At 40.1% G+C, this 20757-nt stretch overlaps 2 protein-coding genes and 1 pseudogene across 2 annotated transcripts in view; 2 read left to right on the forward strand and 1 right to left on the reverse strand.

Moving 5' to 3' along the window:
- LOC145469975 (fumarylacetoacetase-like) overlaps window positions 1-16832 on the reverse strand; it is a 76731-nt gene extending 59899 nt beyond the window's left edge. The window contains exons 1-4 of the mRNA XM_081453804.1: window positions 16749-16832; window positions 16596-16660; window positions 16247-16357; window positions 4515-4601 (exon numbers count right to left, since the gene is read on the reverse strand). Coding sequence (XP_081309930.1) covers window positions 4515-4601; window positions 16247-16357; window positions 16596-16660; window positions 16749-16791 — 306 coding nt within the window. The 5' untranslated portion in view covers window positions 16792-16832. The remainder of the gene's footprint in view (window positions 1-4514; window positions 4602-16246; window positions 16358-16595; window positions 16661-16748) is intronic.
- On the forward strand, window positions 13297-16249 carry LOC145470389 (52 kDa repressor of the inhibitor of the protein kinase-like; annotated as a pseudogene).
- A 202-nt stretch (window positions 16833-17034) lies between the features above and the next one.
- LOC145469967 (TGF-beta receptor type-1-like) overlaps window positions 17035-20757 on the forward strand; it is a 46297-nt gene continuing 42574 nt past the window's right edge. Inside the window, exon 1 of the mRNA XM_081453793.1 lies at window positions 17035-17125. Within this exon, the coding sequence (XP_081309919.1) occupies window positions 17068-17125 (58 nt within the window). The 5' untranslated portion in view covers window positions 17035-17067. The remainder of the gene's footprint in view (window positions 17126-20757) is intronic.

Here is a 20757-nt window from a genome sequence, read left to right on the forward strand (position 1 = left end):
TCAGATAGTGCAGAGTGCAATTTACGGCTCTGATACAGTAGTCAGAAGGGAGAGAACAGCAGGGGTGAGGACCTGTGTGACTACTGTATCAGAGCCGTAAATGGCACTCTGCACTATCCGATTTTGAAAAATTGGCGCATGTAATTCAGCATGGTCTACAAGGTTTTGTAGTTAAAAAAACTGAAGGTGAGTCAACGGAGGCAAATGATCTTAGTCATATTTTGTAGAAGTGGGTCTGTCGCATAAATAATTCCAAATGTTACCAACGTTTTCACAAAACTTAACCCTTTAAGAGGCATTTGAAACCGTTTTTTGGCAGTTGGGGCTTCCAGGCATGTCTTGGTATGTATTCCTGTGGTTAGTGGCCCTTTAGGGTCCATTCCACCACTGAAGGCTGGGTTCCAGTCTTAGCAACAGTCAGCGGCCTTCTCTGTGGCTTAGGTTTTAGTCGCATCGTGCTCAAATTACAGTTTACCTCGTGTGTTGCATTGTACCAGGCGGGTGTTTGTGCAGTCTTTGTGTCTTTTATGATTTTTTCCTTTCCTTCTTATCATTGTGGAATTGCGTGACTGTGTTGCTTGCCTTAATTTTGGTTTTTGTTGCTGTTCTTTGTGGCAAGCATCCTTGTGTTGTTGTCCTGTTGCACGATGGTTAAGCCTCACTCAACTAACAACAGCTTGGCTGCTGGTGTTGTCTCTTCTGCCACGCCGTTAACCACTGTTGTTATCATGCATCGCTCGATAGCTTCACCGATAGCTTGATTGCCAAAAGCTTCACTGAGCATTTCTACTGATGCGATCGCTGAGGCCGTGGCTCATGCACTTGCCATCTGCACTTTCAGGCATCCTCTCACATTACAACCGAGCACCGCCCCCTCCTCAAGCTTGTCCATGTTGGCTGCTGGCATTTCTTCCCAGGCAGTTCCAGAAAACAATCATCCAGCCACGTCAGCCCAGTCCAGCAGGGTGGTCTCATCTAGTCTTGAAAAACTTGTAGTCATAACACAGGTAGACTCTCCCACTTATGAGTACTTAGACGTCCATGTCCACCATAACCACCCCAAGCACGGTTCTGCAACGGGGTCCTATTCCCTCATTGATTGTGTCAGGTATCTGGTTCAGTACAGTGCTACCAGTCAGGGCTCGACACTAACTTTTCAACTTACTAGCCAAGTGGCTAGTGACTACTAAGATGTTACTGACCAAAAACATTCTTTTACTAGCCAAGCCTTGAGGCTGCCTACCTTATTACATGAAATTTTTGCAAGACGTTTATTTCGCGATTTGAGGGTGTGCATATTTTGCAACACTTAAATTAATAATAATAATAATAATAATAATAATAATAATAATAATGGCATTTCGGGCAGTATATCCACAGGGTGGCCCTTCGCCTGCCCGATGCTAACTAAATTTACAATTGTAAAAAGATTAAAAGATATCTAAGAATTTATATCTATATGTAAACGAGATAAAATTGTGTTTTAAGATATGCTAAAATAAATAAATGAATAAATAAATAATTAAAATTATGCCAGGTGTTCTAAAGCTCTCTTAAAAATAATGTTTTTGGTGTCTTTACAAAATTTAATATAGTCTTGGCAGCACCTCACGTTGCTGGGCAACGTGTTAAATAAACTTGCAGTCTGGTCCTGTAGAGTATTATTAATTAAAGATCTCTCTAACTGAATGCTGTTACTAGATCTTAAGCATCTTTCGTGTTGAAATACATTAAGTTTCAGATAACTTGGCCAATATGGGTTGTGAAGGGCTTTGTGAGTTGCCTTAAGTAGGTTCCATTCGCGTTGTTCCTTTACGGGAAGCCATTTGAGTTTCGTAAGGATGTCTTCGGATGACACAAATCTACCAAGCACAAAACTAGCTGTAGCCTTTTGTACTCTCTGGAGACGTTTCATTAAATAATCTGGGAGTGAGTGGTATACTATGTCATTATAATATAGCTTGCTTAGAACCAGTGCCTGTGCCAAATTCTTTTTGATATGGAAAGGCAGGATGTTCTTTAACTTCCTTAGGGTTGTTAGAGTAGCATAGCAGGACGCTGCTACTTGTCTGACATTTCCTTCCCAGTTCAGATGCTCATGGATGTGAGACCCCAGTAATTTAGTACTGGTCACTCGTTCCAAGGGGATGCTGTTGATTGTGATGTCGAACTTTTCAGTGTTTAAATGATGGACCTTTGATAACTGCGGAGTAGATAATAACATCAGCTTAGTCTTGGAAGGATTAATGACTAAGTTTGCTTCACGTGACCATGCTTCCAATTTGCCTATACTTGCAGAAAGTTCAGTTAGAGTTGATTGAAGATCTGCTGGTTTGCACTGTGTGTACAATGTGGTATCATCAGCATATTGATGACATTTAACTCCGCGTACATATGACTGAAGGTCAGCCACATAGAGATTGAAAATGAGTGGCCCCATGATAGAACCTTGAGGCACGCCGAAACTCACCCTACAAAGCTCTGACGTTTTGTCGTCGACTTGCACAAAGTGTTTCCTTCCTGTAAGATATTGGATCGTCCATTTAAGATATTCCTTGGAAAAGCCCAACAGGCTGAGCTTTTCAAGAACAGTCTTGTACTTGATGGTATCAAACGCCTTAGAGAAATCGGCTAGTACCATGAGGGTAACTTCTCCGCTTCATGGCGCGAATAATGTCATCTCTGATCCCTAATAGAACAGTAGTCGTTGAGTGTCCTTTCCTGAAGCCTGAGATATTCTCTTTTAACAGGCAGTGAGAATCAATGTAATCGATGACTTGGTGGTGTACGAGTCTTTCAAAAACTTTTGAAAGGACCGGAAGTATTGATATCGGTCTCATGTCTGATACACTGAAGGTAGAGCCACCGGTCTTAGGGATTGGGGTTATCCTCGCAACTTTCCAAGCGTCGGGAAATGTTGATGTGGCAATACAGGAATTTATCACTTCTGTCAAAGGTCCTGCAATCAGGTCGGCTACAGGCTTTAGGAACTTAGCTGGTATTTGGTCAGGTCCTGTCGATGTATCGGAACGAATTAATTTGATTTCCTTGAGGACCTCTTCATATTTAACGTGGCGCAAAGTGAATGATCTTTCCCCCATCAGGCATGGCTGCAAGCTATCAACAAAGTTCAGTAGGTCTTCTTTTGCGTCAACACCTGCATTTCCGGTGGTGCGTTGGGCAACTTCTGCAAAATGCTTGTTAAGCTCATTGACATCCAGACGTAAAGGCTGTGGACATGGGTTCAAAATACGGTGTATAATATGCCAGACCTCTTTCGGTTTCGTTTGTGATAATGCCGTATTGATGAACGATCGTTTCGCCTCTTTGATCGTTGTTTTCAGACGATTACGGACGTCACGAAAAGCTTGCCAGGCATCGGGTGTTTTTAACGAGTGTGCCTTGTGTCTTAGTACATTTCTCTGATTTTGAAGACCTACAATTTCCTCATCATGTAACCAGGGAGCTGGTGGCCGTGTGACCTTTGTGCGTGTCAGTGGAGCGTGTCGCTCAATACAGTCAGAGATGAGTGTAGTAAACATCTCTAGCTTTTCTTCAGGATCATCTGTTGCCTGAATGACACTAAATGGAAGGGATGTAAAGTCGCGAATGAACTCTTCTTCCTTGAACCCACGCTCTTTTCGAATCATTTTAAACCTTGGAACAAAGCGCTCAGCACGAATGTTGAGGCACGCGTAAGGTGCATCATGGTCGCTCACATTTGAGCATGGAAGAACATCAACATGTGTAACACGCTTAGGATCATTTGAGATTATGTGATCAATCAAGGTCTCACTGTGAGGTGTAACTCTTGTTGGCTTTTGCACGTGCTGTGTTAGGTTAAACGTGTTCAATAAATCTGTATACTGTTTTGTCAACGGCGCATTTGGCTTCAGCACGTCAATATTTAAATCCCCAGTAACAAGCAATAAACCGTCCCACGAAGTTGACAGATCCGCCAACATGCTCTCCATTTGGGACATCCACTGTTGGGTATCTAGTATTCTTGTGGATCTGTATATGGTTCCCATTAATAAGTGACTATGTTTATTGCGTCCTTGAATTTCAAGCCACAAGTGTTCTAATTCAGGGTATCTTGATTCAATATCCTTACGCCTTTTGTACTTTACACTTTCTTTAATGTATGCACCAACGCCTCCACCTTTGATTTTATCTCTGTTCCTAAACTCATTAGCATAGCCAGGAATAGTTACATGGCTAAGTAGTTGTGGGTTGTCTTTGAGCCATGTTTAAATTCGCTATTTTGCAAACATTTGCATTTTGAATCACTTTAACATTGCATTTTTGAGTAACACAAAATTTGTTTCCTTGGTAATGTTACTTAAACATATCTTTGAATTTAGTAAACTGACTTTATCAAAGGTACAATAACGTCAGTTTCTCTATTGGGTACATCTAATTGTATCACAGACACAGACACAGTCAGAGACACAGACACACACACACATACGCACACTATAAAATTTATTACGTATAATAACTGCCTTACATACCTCATCTCTTGATAAAAGACGCTGTAATGTGCACCTTGTCTCTTTCCATGCTTCTTTTCCAAGACCCATGAAGGCATTTAATGTTTGCTAAAAGTAATATGATATGGGCTCATTTAGATGACCAGTACAACTTTTCCATGACAACTTTTCCACGTGGAACTAGCTTATATTTAAGTGTACAACGCAAACTGCTTCATGTGAATCAAACCAGGTTTGATTTACATAGAAAAAAACTCAAAAAAACTCAAGACATGTTGTACAATTGCTGTAAGTTTGCAATGCAATGCAAGGTAACACCGACACCTTTGCCCATAAAAAGGTCACAGAGATGTAATACACCTAGGGTTTATGTTAATGGTTAGCTATGATTTAACATGTAATTTCTGATTCCTGATTGTCAAAAGTACAAAATTCCAATTATACAAAAGTTCAGTTTACGTCTTTGCAAGCGTCCATGACAACCAGAGAGAGAGTAGAGAATGCAATAAAAAAAAATTTGATTGGAGCAAGAGGTATAATGATTCCATTTTTCTGATACTTGTATGTTGTTTTTATGTTTCCTCTGATTGTGCTGTTATTATCCGGATCATAGCCTTTTGTACCTTTTAGCACATTTTTAAGCGTTTTTTTTGGCATACAAGATGTAATGTTATTGTACAATCTTAATATGTTTTCCAATGTATTAGGCATTTGCTATATTAAATATATTCAGTTTTTATGTGATTCCAAGTGGATTATTAAAAATTGACAATTAGAAGGAAAGAATACTTGGTTTTGCAGTCAATGGCTTTCTCCGGCCCTAAATAGATGACATGAAACAAAACCTACTACAGTAAAAACTCTTCAGAACATTAAACAGCTAAACATTACCATTTGCTTTTAGATGCTTCGACTTAATCTAAGATATTTGTAGTTTGAATTCAAATGAAATGAAGCCCAGTGATAAGGAAGACATCCACGAAAGCATTTGGACACAAAAACAGACTGCGAAGACAGCTAAATAACGTTGAAAACTGCCTCACCAATCCAGAAGAATCATCAATCTTACAAATGAGAGAATGCTCTTGGAGACGAAATTGGAGATCCTAATCTCGGTTCAAGAGTGACTCAAAACTGCACTAGAGAAAGATTCAGTAGTAAAGTATGTGGCCCTAGAGAAAATTGAAACCTGAACACGTGAACATTCCAATGTGCCTAGAAGAGTTAACACTGGATTACAAGAGATTTTGCAAGAAAAAAGACATTCCCAATTCAGTTGTGCTAGAACCTTGGAACATAGACCATCTACTAGAACATCCAGTTCGTTCACTGTGGATAGAAAGGCTGAGACCACAGTGAAAATTACAAAATTAAAAACAGAGCTTATGTTTATTTAAGCTCAAACAAAAAGAATGGGCAGCTGCCCTTACTGAGCAAGAGGATGAGCTTTGAAAATTAAAGTTCACTAGGGAGTTAGACGTTGCCAAGTCCAAAATAGATGCTATGAACAACAGTGGTGAAATGCATTCCTGGGTAGTACAAGAGAGGGAAATTTCTACATGGGAAGTACTGGATTTGTTCTCGAAATTGACTTTTCACATGGATAAAATCATTCAAAGGTTTTAAGAAAAAATGCACATGTATACTGAACTCTATCAGTCTTAAAAAAGATGACCTTAAATGTCTTAGAGAAAACTAGAAATGATTTCCTGATTCAGTATTCTCTCAAGAACAGTCAACAGTTTAACCAAACTACAGTAACTGTTATAAAAATCGAAGTACAGTGTTTGGCATGGTCAACATATCCCCTTTTCATTCTAAGTCAAATCCAAGTTCTTTTAGCTTTGATTTCAGCCAAGGTATCACCTACCAAAGTCCAAACCCTCGTTCAAGTCGTGGCAGGTGGGCAACAGGTCAAGTAGAGGATTGCTAGACAGGGTGAAGTATGGCAGCAGATCTGTTCCTCCAGGCTGCCAAAGTAGCCACAAAGACCTGTCTAGAGGCTTGAAAAACACCTTGCTAATGGCACAGTGGTGAAGATAGATGGGCCTATCACCTGTTTAGTGGATAAAGCTGATTACAAAAACCTTACAAGGAAGCCTCAAGACTCAACTAGCTTAGGGAGGAGGTGTCTCACCTATGTCTATGACGTAACATAGCCAAACCCGAAGGGAAGCTACCTCGCTGATCCCCTTTCTCACGCCCAAGGCAAACACCATGTTCGGAACGTGGAATGTTAGGACAATGTACAAAACTGAAAAGGCTGTGTATGTTGCAATGGAAATGCAAGCATATAAATTGGCACTCCTAGGTCTACGTGCGACAAGATGGATTCAAGCTGGATGAGTGAAATTAGTTAATGGGGAGATGATTATCTCTTCAGGCCATGGAGAGGACATTGCCCCACACATGAAGGGTGTAGCTTTCATGTTATCAAAGGAAGCAACCAAGTCGCTGATAGAATGGGAGCCTGTATCTTCCAGGACAATCAAGACCAGATTTCACAACAAGGTGCAGAGGGTCACTGTAATCCAGTGTTATACTACAGCGAATGATGCCCAGGAGGACTGTAAAAATGGCTTCTATGAAAGATTGCAGGCAGAAATCGACAAACAAGCTAAAAGAGATGTAGCACTGTTGATGGGAGACTTCAATGCTAAGATAGGCAGTGACAACACTGGACAGGAACAGTCAATGGGGAAGCATGGCCTTGTGGAAATGAATGAAAATGGAGAGGTGTTCAGTGATTTCTGTGCCTTCAACAACATGATCATCGGCAGAAGTGTGTACCCTCACAAAAGGGTCTACAAGGTAACCTGGGGATCTCCCAATCATGCAACCAAACATCAGATAGACCACATATGCATCAGCCGTAGGTTCCGCAGGTCACTCCTTGATGTTAGGTTAGGAGGGGGAGCTAATGCTGCTTCAAACCATCACCTTATAACAGGGGAGTTCCAGTTCAAGTTGAAAGCTGCATTCAACAAAGGGGCAATGAGAACAAGTCATTGACACAATGTAGAGCTGCTGCAGGACCCAGATACCAGAACAAAGTACCAAATCAACATCTTAAACTCATTAATAATTCATCAAGATTAGACAAAGGAAGTCAAGAAAGTGACAGTGTTTGTACATCTGATCTTAATTAGCATAGATTTTTACGATTTTATTTCTCTGTTTCCTCCTTAATTTTAGTTTCGATTCAGAAGATATATCAAACACTCAAGACAGTATTTGGCCACATTTCCAAACACCTTGAAGCTCATAAAAAATACTCCACTGCACGTCGTATTTTCAACTCTCTTCTCAGTGTTTGGAAATGTGGTCAAACACAGTCTTTCGTGTTTGATATATTACATCTGAAACAGATGTCAACTCCTAGCAGACATGCATGAGGAAGGAGAGGAGTCATTACAAGTTCCACTTGAAGAAACACCTAGAGCAGAGGCAGTGGAGAGCTCATGGCGACTGATCAGGGACTTTGGAAGGGGGCATGCGAAGAAACATTAGGTCACAAAACAAGACAACACAAAGAGTGGGTCAGCTTGGAGATGGCAAAGAAAATCATGACGAGAAAAGAACAGAAGAATAGGTTAAACAAAGCAGAACCTGGTAGGCCAAGAAGGAGGCACAGATAGAATATGCAGGAATTCATAAAGAGGTTAAAAAGAGCATCAGACAAGACAAAAGAAGATAAACTGACAACCTAACACAACAAGCACAAGAAACAGCTGGAAAAAGAAATATGAAAGACGTGTATGAAATCACCAGACGGCTGACAGGAAAGCCAAAGGTAGCAAACAGACCAGTGAGGGGCAAAAATGAGAGTGCATACAAACCAAAGTGACCAATTAAAGAGATGGGCTATGCATTTCTGAGAGCTGCTCAATCGACCACCACCAGCAGAGCCAGCCAAGATTAAACCAGCCAAAAACCCATTGGAGATGAACACAAGCAAACCAATAAGGCCAAGCATTTTTGGGGGGAGGGCTAAGCATTTTGGAGAGCTGCTCAATCGACCACCAGTGGCAGAGCCAGCCGAGATTGAACCAACCGAAAACCCATTGGAGATGGACCCAAGCAAACCAACAAGACCAGACATCAAACAGGCAATAACACATATGAAAGGCAGTTAGGCTCCTGGACCTAAAGGAATACCTCCAGAAGCCATCAAAGCAGACCTGGACACTTCAGCAGAAATGTTTTACACTATCTTTGAGAAAATCTGCAAGACAGAAGAACTGCCCAATGAATGAAAGCAGCGTCACTTAATCAGGCTGTCAAAGAAAGGAGACCTAAAGGAGTGCAAAAACTGGTGCTGAATTATGCTGTTGTACTAAACAGGGTGATATTGGAATGGATGAAGAACAAGCTAGACAAAAGACTCTGAGATTAACAGGCTGGCTTCCGGGTCCTGCACAGACAATATTGCAACATTAATAATAATAACAGAACAATAACTGGAATGGAACTCCTCTCTGTACTTAACATTCATAGACTACGAGAAAGCAGTCTTCATTCCAAGATATCAATGTCTTGTTGTCTCTGTAAAAAATGTATTCACACGCGATTTCTAGTCCATATCTAGCTCTTCTATGGAATGTTACCTCTTCCGCACCCGATCGAGTTTGCACCCACTGAGTTCACACTCCTGTTGATGTGGGTACAAACTTGGTGGGTGCGAACACACTTGGGGGCAAAACCTCCAGCTACCCATCTACATAATGACACATTTGCGAGCCATGATCATACTTCGGAAAGCTCCTTATTTTTGTGGCTACTAAAAGTTATTACATGGGTTTAGATGGGCAATGGTGCATGGGGTACGTCTCTGCAGTTACAATATATGCTACTGAGGCAAAATTTTGACCAAAAATGGTCTAAGCTCTTGTAAGCAACCACCTCCTGTAAATGATCACCTCCTGTAAGCGACCACCTAGGCTTGACACTTTGGGTGGTTACTTACAGGAGGTTTGACTGTATTTATTATATGGCAAGGAAGTCTTGGTGTAACTTGGTCGGGATTTTACCGCATGGACAAAACAGTCATAGGATATTTTTTTATCACAAAAGCATGGCCCGAGTGCCACGTAACAAAATTAATCACTTAACTAACCTCCTCAAGCCCTACTAAGGAATATTGACCCCCTGTTGCAGTGTTGGAAACTAAATTTTATCTGCACTCGCCATTTGGCAAGTGACCCCCAAATTGCACTAGCCCAGTGTAATTTTCACCCACCCAGAAAGATGCCTCCCCTCCCCCAAAGAATGTCTGCAATGATTCACAAACCAAACATTTTTGGGGTATCTCGTAATCATGGATGACCAGCTCACCCAGCTTTGGTCCTATCATTAAGTGGTACAGTTAAATAACTTTTTGTTTTCTTTCATTCTTTTTTTACCATTCAGTTAACTATTTGTTGGTATCTATTTTTGCGCGTGTGTGAGCACATGTTTTTTTTCCTCTTTGATTATGCATGTTGCAACCAAGGTAAAGCATATTAATTTTTTTTCGATCTACTTATCTTGTTTAGTTTTCTTAAGTACTATTCTGAGTAGTTCTTTTACCATATTATCATGAAAAATCCTTAATTTAACGACTTGCTAGATTTAAAGTCACTTAAAAACATTCATGATCACCAAAATAAGTCTTAACCCATTGACTCCTGTGCCGCCCGTAAACGCCCATGCAAAAAACCCCTCCAATTTCCTGTGCCGCCCGTAACCGCCCATAAAAAAGCACGTGGGGACAATAGCCTTTCCTACCCTCCCTGAAGACTTTTTGATTCTCTTATTGTTCTATTGTTCTTCAGGACAAATAAACCAATCAGAATTGACTTACTAAGCATATTTTTAGAGGACTTTAGGGGTCCCAGAAAGACAGTTTTTCTTCTTAAAATCATGCGCTCATAAAGTGCAGGTTATCATGGCACGCTGCGGGCCAAATCTGCAAACTTCAAAGGTCTTGTTTTCATTCCTAACATAGAGAAATTACTGCTTTGGGATTTAAAATAGAAAAGAAAAAAAAATTAATGTTTAGGTGGCCTCAGAATGGAAGATCGAGGTGTACAGAGTCCTCAAACCTTTCTGGCATAGAATTTTTCCTTCCTTCAACTGCCACGAAAACATGACAATCGGTGCACTTTCAAGTGAGTTTTGAATACAGATCACAGACTTAAAGCAGCTTCCTGGACTTTAGAAACAAAAATGGTAAAGTACATTATTGCTTCAAAGTTGAATGCAACTTTTGGAATGATTGGTAACACCATGGCCGATAAAATGACTGCAAAAGTGATTGGGAGAAACTCAGAGCTTTCGCTTTGGCGTGAAGAATTAATTTGAACATGCAGTCATGCAGTGAAGGACGTCTGCGAAATTTTGATTTTTTTGCTTTTAAATAGGTTTCTTTGCCTTGGCTTGAATGAAAATTTATTGTTATTGAACTTCCTTTTGCATTTGTTTCATTTGGTGCCCTGTTTTGGGGAATTTTAGGTTCTAAAAGTGAACAGTATTTTTGCACGCTGGATTTCTGCATATTTGATTCACAGTGACCTCCGTGGTTTGTTTGATTATAAGTTTATTCGCTTCGTTCAAATATATTTTTTGGAGTCTTATTCAGCTACTACAGAATTGCCGAGAAAAGAACTAAGTGGCCACTAATTTAACACAGTTGAAATACCATTGATCTCAAAATAATTTATTTGTTTTTGTTGTCTGTTTGACTTACAACTTTCATCTTTCTTTCACAGCACTGTAACATTTTGTCATGCAGCAAAGAAATTATTTGATTTCTTGTGTTCAAATTGGTTTTTACATGTGTCTTTCACGTTTATTGTCTGTTGTTTTCTCAAATGTTAGCCATTATACATGTAGTACAAGAATGGAAATCCTGTTGTATTTGGTTTCAATTTGTCCTCTGAAGTCCGTAATAACTCATTTTTGCATATTCAATTTTCTCAGCTTTTTTGTTGTGCATTTTATTTGTTACGCGGCAAAGAAATGATGTAATTTCTTGTTTTCTCATCAGTTTTAACCATCAAGTTGAATTCTTTTTGTCGATGTTTTTTAATATTTTGGCCCTTCATCTATTCAACTTGAAATAAACGATGTCTTGAAACCTAATCTTGTGTGTGTGGTTACTGCACATATGGTTTATTTTTAGCGCTCGTGCTCATTCTGAAATGTTGAAAAATCCCTGAGAATTAAGTGGTGGGATACGTGCAATTTCATTTGGGCATCAATGGGTTACTGTAAAAGAAATTGTTTCAAGTTACGTTTAGTTACGTTTCAATTGGTTCCGGTGGTCACCAATCTTGATAAAATGCAGTATTTGCTAACTAGTCGTCACTATTAAAATATAGCTTACTCGAGATTATCTGCAGATGCCGAATAGCAAAAATTTGCATACACAAAGAATATCATTTTATATAAAGATTTTCATGCTGCACTATTGAAAATTACAGAAATACTAAGACCCATCAAAAATAAACAATCTCCAAGGAAAATTGAAATTTTCAATGCAAATGTTTGCATTCTCTGTGTAGTTTGCTATGTCCAAAGTCAAGAGCAAATGGAAGATCATGTTTCATGTTAATTGACGTGGAACAAACGGACAAAAAGTCAAAGCCTCAACTTACAACAAAATTATTAAGCATAACATAGTTAATGGTTTGAGCCCAAGAGTACTATCAGTAGTTCGTATAGTGTGATCGTCTGGGTGAGGGTAGTTCTGAAAAGAACTGTTGTTGGTGACTGACGTTTCGACAACCTGAGTGGAAGTCATCTTCAGAGTCAAGTGAATAGTGTTTGTCAGTTGATGATGAAAACGGATATCTAACAGAGTGAATGGTCTGCTAACAGACTTCTAGCAGACCGACTTGATTTGACTAACAATAGACGGACCAAAACTGACCAATTTGACTAACAATAGACAGATCGAAACCCACCAATGACTGATGACGAACTTTACATGAGTCTTTCAGCCAATACCATCATGGTTAAACTGACCAGTCATGTTCAACAGCCCAGAATTATAACATCATCGACTGACAAACACTATTCACTTGAATCTGAAGATAGCCTGCGTAGCAAGCATTTCTGTGGGGTTTGGAAGCAAAGAAAGACCAAGGATGGGATTTTCGGTGTTTTGTCTGCGTGGAAAATGGGGCGAGAACCAAAAAAAGGAAGGAGGGTGGTGGGAGAGGGGAAGGAAGGAAACGCTTGCAGACAAACCCCTGGATTTTGAAAACCTCCGTTTGACAGCGAAGGGAGCTCGTGATTGGCTGGGCTAGTCCAATATTATTGACATTTGTCAATCAAAGGTATTTTAATACCTTTCAGTACCAGACAAAAGGGGAAGACATGTTCGAAGCTTGGTTACAAAACGCTTTAACTTTTCTCACTGAACGAGGATTTAGTCGTCAGCTTTGACAGTACAGTAGAAATCCCAGAGGCGGATCCAGGGGAGGGGTTGAGGGGGTTGCAACCCCCCCTTTGAGCAGCATTTTTTTTTTGGTTATTTTGTTTGATTCTTCCTACAAATAATAGAACAAAATTGTTTTTTACAAAGTTTTTTCACTTCCACCATTCGACTGCTTTTCAAGTTTTGAAAAGATAATGTACATTTCGCGACTACTGTGGAGGATATTACTTGCAAGAAGGTCGTATCGGGATCGCCTCATCAGACAGGATCAGATATAATGGGCGACATGAACAGGTGAAATTCATTCAAACATAAACGAGTGGGATTGGGACCAAGCGAATGTTTGATTATTGTTGAAGTGTGTTCAACGTTGGATGGAAAATGAAGAAAATAACAGATTTTTATACAAAGAAATCAGGTAAGTTCGTGGTTCAGAACAAAGAAATATTAGACCTTGCTGAGAAACTGGGAATCGTTGAAGCTATTCCCAGAAAGACAAGCATACTGAGGAATCGCTCAAACATTCCCAGTTCTAGTCCAATTGATCATTACAAAAGAATCTGTGGCTATTCCCCTTCTTGATTCCCTGATTAGTCAAATGCAAGACCGATTTTCTGACGAGGATCACCACGCCCGTCACTTTCTTTTTCTAGTACCCTCAATCATAGTTAAAAACACCCTGGAGCTATCTGAAGCAACAAAAGGCATGCTGTTCTGGGAGAACAACCTTCCATTTCCCAAATCCCTTGGGAATGAGCTGTGAAGATGGCAAACGATGTGGCAGTCAGCAGAGAAGGAACTTCCAAGCAATCTTCTATTAGCACTTGGTGCGTGTGACGAGGATGCTTTTCCAAACAACCATCGTCTTCTGCTCATTGCGTGCACCCTACCAATCAGTAGTGCGGAAGCTGAGCGGTCCTTTTCGCTCATGAAATGGATCAAAACCTGCACCAGATCAACCATGTCTGAAGAGCGCTTTTGAGATCTCGCTGTTATTGCTATGCATTACCCTGAGAGATTCCAGGTAGACGAGATATGCGAGGCCTTTGTAAAAGCTCATCCTAGAAGACTATTTCAGGCTACGTTGTTTGATTAATGAGGTATGTAGAGAAACGACAAATAAGTATTGATGATACTGCTGTCCCTTTCAATCATGCATTACTATTTTTGGGTTCCTGGCTGAGAAATAAGATAAATTCCAGATTTTATATCATGCCTTCACAACTGTTTTGAAGTCTCGGGAATGCTGCAAAAGGCGTGTTAGAGGGAAAAATCGGAAACATTATTTTTTGGGGGGAGGGGCATGGCTCCAGACCCCTTAAGAGCTCGTGCCAGAGGTACGGGGCCGTAACTCACCTTCCACACCACTGGCGTTAAAGGTTACTACAATAGTGTACAACCCCCCCTTTCAGAAATTCCTGGATCCGCCCCTGAATCCTGTAATGCAATGCCAACACTTTGGTTTTTCGAAACCTGCACATTATTGCAGAAGCAAGCATGACACAATTTGCAGTTGTTCCTTTAATTTTAACATCACTTTCTTGAATGCCACATGCGCCAAGGACAAGATAATAAACCATGGGACAGAAAATTAGCACTACTGTGTGGGAAAACCTAGAGATATCGTCTGGCTTGTTACATGGCAACATGTTGTCGTAGGTACTCTGTTATTTCATTAGAAGCATTTTTGTTGACAGCATTTAGAACTACTGGGTACAATTCTGAATGATTTATTATAGTACAATGATTTGTTAGCTGCGGCATGCCAGTTTTTGTCACATATTTGCCTTATCAAAAATTTAGTCATCTTGTTGTGGGGAATTCTTAGGAGGACATTTTATAAACAACTTTGACTTGGAGGCCGCCTAGGGGAAGATTATCTTTATTCAGATACTGGTCAAGATTATCGTCATTTCTCCTCTCAGATATTTGAAGCCTCTCCTGCCCAAATTTCAAAGTTTGCCGAGAAGACTTTCCGTTGTTTGTTTTTGTTGCAGGCGATAACACTCAAACCGATTTGTGGATCTGACGTTTCCAGCAAACGCTTCTTTACTGGAATTGTCTTTGTGGGAGTTGACTTGCTAATTTTACTTTGTATCGATTCCTGGACGAATGAATACAGTGATCCAAAATTTCGAATCATGTGAGCACAAGGATTACTAATGCGACTGGAATACTTCTCACATTTTAACTTTCTGGCAGATTTGTGCTAAAACTTCACCCTTGCAGTCCCTCCTTTTAGACGGATTGAGTAGAAATATAGCTTGATTATAAATTACCAAATTTAATTCATCAAGATTTCTCCGTTCCCACTGTGCGCTCGTTGTTTCAGACATATTTTGACAAGTAAAGTTTATTTTGGTTCAAAGTTCACTTCCGCTACGGAAGGCCGAAGATTTTATTGGTTAATTTATGACAGCCGATGACAGCATGAAATCTCAGTGTGCGCACTCAGGCATGAAAGGCCAAGTGAGTGGTTTTCAAAATCCTGGGGTTTGTCTGCAAGCATTTCCTTCCTTCCTTCCCCTCCCCCTCCCCCCTCTTTTATTCACTCCATTTTTTGCGCTGTAATATTCTTTGCTCACGAACCCCACAGAAACGCTTGCTACGCAGGCTACTCTGAAGATGACTTGCGCTCAGGTTGTCGAAACGTCAGTCACCAACAACAGTTCTTTTCAGAACTACTCTCACCAGGACGATCACACCATACAAACTATTATTAAGCATGTTTTGCAAAAGGATATTTTTCTGCAGTAACAATCTCAATCAACCAAAAATAGAATGTTAAAATAAGGTCACCTCCTTCACCACAGCACTGAGTGGTACATAGAAGAGCTGAGTGCCTAGCCGAATGACCAGTATTTTTTTCAGTTGCCCAAGACAAAATGTTGGTCGCCGCTAGAGCATACCCTTACAGATAATCAACTGAAAGCTAATTAGCAGAGCATAATCTGATCCCCCACTACAACCTGTAACTTGCTACCACAATTCATGAGTTAAAATGACAAATGCCAGCAGGACAGGGTGAAGGGACCTGGAATTGACAGAGGTTACACCTAAGTCTCACACATAATAAGTGTGTGCCTGGGCAACGAGTCTTATAAAGCTGAGTTGTCTTAAACCTCTAGCCTTAGCCTCATAGTCTAGCCTTCTGGGTGGAGCCTCCCTGTATATTCCACTATAGGAAGAGCCCCTTCCCCATCCAACAGCTGGAGACTCAGGATAGCGGTCAGAACAGGAGCTTTCGAGAACACACTTGAACTACACTGTACCATCTACCTCCTATATATGAACTTGAGCCTTTAAACAGTGTCAGCTTAATATTTCTTACCTCTTGAAGAACTGATTTTCTTTGCGACATCAGTGGACCAGTGAATAGATCAGAAATCTCAGCCAGATCCAACACATGCTCGCCAATAGCAACACCTATGCGATGTCTTGGCTGTGGATCACAAAATAATCTCCAGTTACAGTTACAGTGGAACCCCGCCTTACGACCACCCTGTTAATACCGTCGCTTTGTTATTGCGGCCACATTATTCTGGCCCGAAAAAAAGCTCAGTCAGTCATTTTCTTATTTAAAGAACCCCTTTAATACGGCTACCCTAGTGACCGGATTGTCGGGGTTCCAATGTAGTAAGAAATAAATGAAAACTTCTGAAATATGCAAGCTTACTCACATTATCAGACGTGGAAAATACTCCATACGGAAGATTTTCAACAGGAAAGTGGTTCTCGGGAGAAACTGTAATGAAGGACATCTCAGTGTAACGACTACTAAAACGAGACAACCGAGCTAACAAGAAAACCACGTTGAAATTTCGTTGAAGCACCTAACAAAGAGCGGGCCCTGGGTATCAAGCATCTTTTCGCCATTTCCCTCTCCTCCCCTGGAACAATTTTGTATAGACAAAACGAGATTCTACTTCTTTAAATGTGATCGTAAATAAGGAAACAACTTAGCTGTAACACAGGATTTTTTTTACTGCTACTCCTGTTTACTTTCTTGTGCGGGAAAAAGCGAAAAATATGCGTATTTTTGTGCATTTACATTTCACTTTCGCTCTTTGTCTTTGCGCTGGTCACGTGATCACCCTGTCTGGAGGCGGCGTCTGTCGTGCGATCTTTTTGCGTGTCTGAATTCGCTCGAAGATGAACAGAATAGTCTTGATGTTCATATTTCTTACTCTTGTGACTGTCTTGGGTATTGGTAAGTTTATAACAAAGTCATTGACTTGTTTCTTTGCTCTTTTTTTTACTTTAAACGATTCAACTGCAATAGGGAAACACCAAAAACAGACGAGACACAATGGCCGTCTGAAGTTGTCCAGTCGGTCCATGTTAACAAATGCAAAATAAAACTTATGGGGTAAACTTCTCAAGCCAACGTTGAAAAAAATTGTTTGATAGATTACTGTTGTAGGTCAGGAGTATTTGCTTGTTGGTAGTTATGTCTGACTATAAAATATAAGCTTTAGCGTGTTGGTGCGAATGCCCTGGCATCGATAATAGCTAAGCTGTAACTTAATTTGTGATAAGCTAAATGTTTTGGATTCTATTCTGGTTTTGCCTGCCATTTTTAGTTTGATATGTTCTTCGGACGTGAAGAACACTAGAAGTAGATCAGTGCTTTAAATATATAATTTTAATTTTCTACAGTTTTATTACGCACAAAATTTCATGCTTAATCTTTGCCATAATAATGAGGCCCTGTTAGGGGGGGTACCCATGTCCGCCGTCTGAAATTCTTCACCAGCCATGTCGGCATTTCGCAAGATTCCTACGTCGCCTGTCGGAATTTCGTCTCAGAGGAATTGTGTCGAGAAATTTGACCTTGTTCGATTAAAACGAAGCTACACGTATAACACATTGTAATACCTTTGTTTATTAAAAGAAAAAACTGCCACAGTATTCTCAAGTCTCACGCATTGAGCATGCGGCTCACGCAAACGAATTCAATCTTGCGTTCTCACGCTGAAACTATTATTTCTCACGCATTGAAGGTTCCTTGCTGTTTTAGTCAAGTACATAAAATTATAATTAAGTATCTCTTTGGATATAATTTACTCCTTGTATGCTTTGCACTTGCTTTGAACACTTTTCAGCAGTACGAATTCTTATGCAGAGCCAGCATTTCTCTGGTCAGTGGGTTTAATGATTACTTTATGGTTATTTTTAAAGGGTCACATTTTGACTCAGAATGAAGGAATGAAGGAAAAGCTACATGTACTTCAATTTTTCAAAATTTTCTAAGGGGCTGGGAGCACGCTGGGGGGTATATTGGGGGCATGCCTTCTAAGGGCTTGGGCATACTTTTGAGTGCTGAAGTTGCTAACCTCCTAGGGGATGTGGGGGCATGCTCCCCTGGGAAATTTTGAAATTTAGATGCTTAGAATTGCTATTTTCAGCCTTTTTCCAATCAGTATTTGGACCTAAGGTACAATCGGACCTATGACTATTTTTACCATGTTTATGTTTAACAACCATTCTTTAACTCAAAATCTCAACGGCCTCAATCAGATAATCTCTCCTATCTATAATCTTCCTTTGAATTTGGCGTAACCCTTACCTTCTACTGAGAAGACCTTGGCAGCTTTCCCCTGTCTCTCTTTTCCTAGTTGATGATACAGCTTCATATTCTTTTACTGGTGGCCCACTAATAAAAATATGAAGCTGACTTTCAAAGATCTCTTTCCTTTTTTTAAGCATGTTTTTACGCATTTTAGGGCACTGCTCACTCAGCTGAGAGTGACAAAAAATAATCAGCAATGACAGACTCGATTTATTCGACATGGATGTTTTAGCATATGTAAGAAAGTCTGGGTTTCACAAGCTGTCGACATCTCGCGTGAGAGAGGAAAACATATTTAAAACTCTGCAAATGCATCTTCACTTCAACTCAGACGTTTAAAACAATCACTGCATTCTCAGTTCCCAAATTCGTTGTCGGTCTATCTTGCCATTGGTGTCGCTTTCTCTATTTGGCTGGAGTAGTCTCTCATTCGTCGCCAATTCATAGCACTCATGTCGCTGTTTCAAGGCCATGTCGTTTGTCGGAATTTATCCCTAACAGGACCTCAATAATAGGTTGAAGGTAGCTGATCAGTGAACATGTCATGTTTCAGTTTATATTCATTTGTACTTCAATTGTACCACAAGTGAGAAACGTTTTCCAAAGAGAAACTCAGTCGCACACAACCTGGAAATGCAAATACTTTAGGTTGTTGAGTACGCTTCAGACCTGAATGAGACATCGCAGATGATGTTTACCTGATATTATAATAAAGTTTTCATATAACGCATGCTCCGATTGGCTGAAATATCGTGGTTTATCAGAGAACAGAGCATGGGTTAATGACAGTAAGCTGGCTTTCAAATTTTTGCTTTGGAATTTTGACAAATTTCACCCAAATAAAGCCTCCCCTGTGATTCAGACAAACCAAATAGAAACAAGCTCTTTGTCTACAGTAACTATGGCTCACAGAGACCATTGTTAGCAACATTAGTGTGAAAATTGTACTAAAATAACAAGTTTTGCTAGATTCCGGCCGACAAAACACGTAGCGAAATAAACAAATTCTCAACCTAATCAGTACTTCAATAAAAGACATTTATGTAGGCGGAAATTATACTTAAGAAGTAAAACGATGACAGAAAACAACAATTGAGCTATCTCTGTTTATGATGAGAAGCTTTTAATTATTTTTGTAAAAATGCTCAATTGCTCAAAACAACATTTACATGCAGTGTAGTAACGCTCATTCTCTGGTCATCTCAGTGAAGTGAACTGACGAGTGGTCAGCTCAAAGCTTGCTCTAGATATTCTCCTCTATGGTCAGAGTAGAACCAGTGGGAGCAGTTTAGTCTGTCTAACTTATACGCTAGTTTGGGCAATCTTGCTGCAAGCGGCTGCAAGCCGTAAATAACTGTAGCTCCCTTCAAATTCAACTCAGCATTTTGCATTTTCATCTGCAACCTTTGAGCCCCTGGTTTTGTAATTTCCATTGGAAAAGTGTACATTTTCATGAGCCACAATACCGCAGGATTCTCCTGGACTACAAACCTTTACCTGCCTTAAGATTGTTATTTGAAAATTAACTAAAAAGCGGACTTATTTGAAGGCAACGTTCTTCTCTCGAAAGCCACTCGAAACTACTTAAAACTGAAAGCTTAGCTGAAGTCCAGTTTGTGATTGACAGCTGTCACATCGTTAGCCAATCAAATTATTTGAGCAATTCTAACAAGGATTGTGATTGGCTTGTTTTAGCGCACTTTATCAGAGAACACAGCACGGCTGACACCAGTTTTACACATTTGGAAAATAAAGTTTGGTTTGAAAATTCAGCGGAATACATGGGGAAATTATTGGATTCTTTATCATAAAACAAATAAAGAAGCCTCGACTGTGCTCTGTCCTGTTGTAAAGCACTTAGGAAGCGGTAGAGCACTCAAGAAGTGGGGAAAAGCACTTGACTTTGTCTCATGTTTTCCCTTACTCTTCTTTCGTGCTCTACTGCTTCCTGCGTGCTTTACAACGGAACAGAGCACAGTCAAGGCTTCTTTATTTGTTAACTGTCATTACTTCCAGAGGCAAAGCGACTATGTATGCTCCTGCATATTTCTGGAAATCTAAACAAAAATAGGTATGCAATTGCATACATGTGTCTAGTACTAGCTAGTTGTTTCTATGCATCTTGAATTGTGGCAGTAATCAGCAATGTCTTCTTTAGCGCCGCTTTAAAGCCAATTTTGTTTGTTTGAGTAATAAATCTGCCAACAAGTAGCGTGAAATAAGTGCGACTGCCAGTTTCAAAAACTTGCCAAATTTTTTCTCAACTTGTG

Source organism: Orbicella franksi, chromosome 15, assembly GCF_964199315.1.
Source record: "Orbicella franksi chromosome 15, jaOrbFran1.1, whole genome shotgun sequence".
In the NCBI taxonomy this organism is placed as follows: Eukaryota; Metazoa; Cnidaria; class Anthozoa; order Scleractinia; family Merulinidae; genus Orbicella; species Orbicella franksi.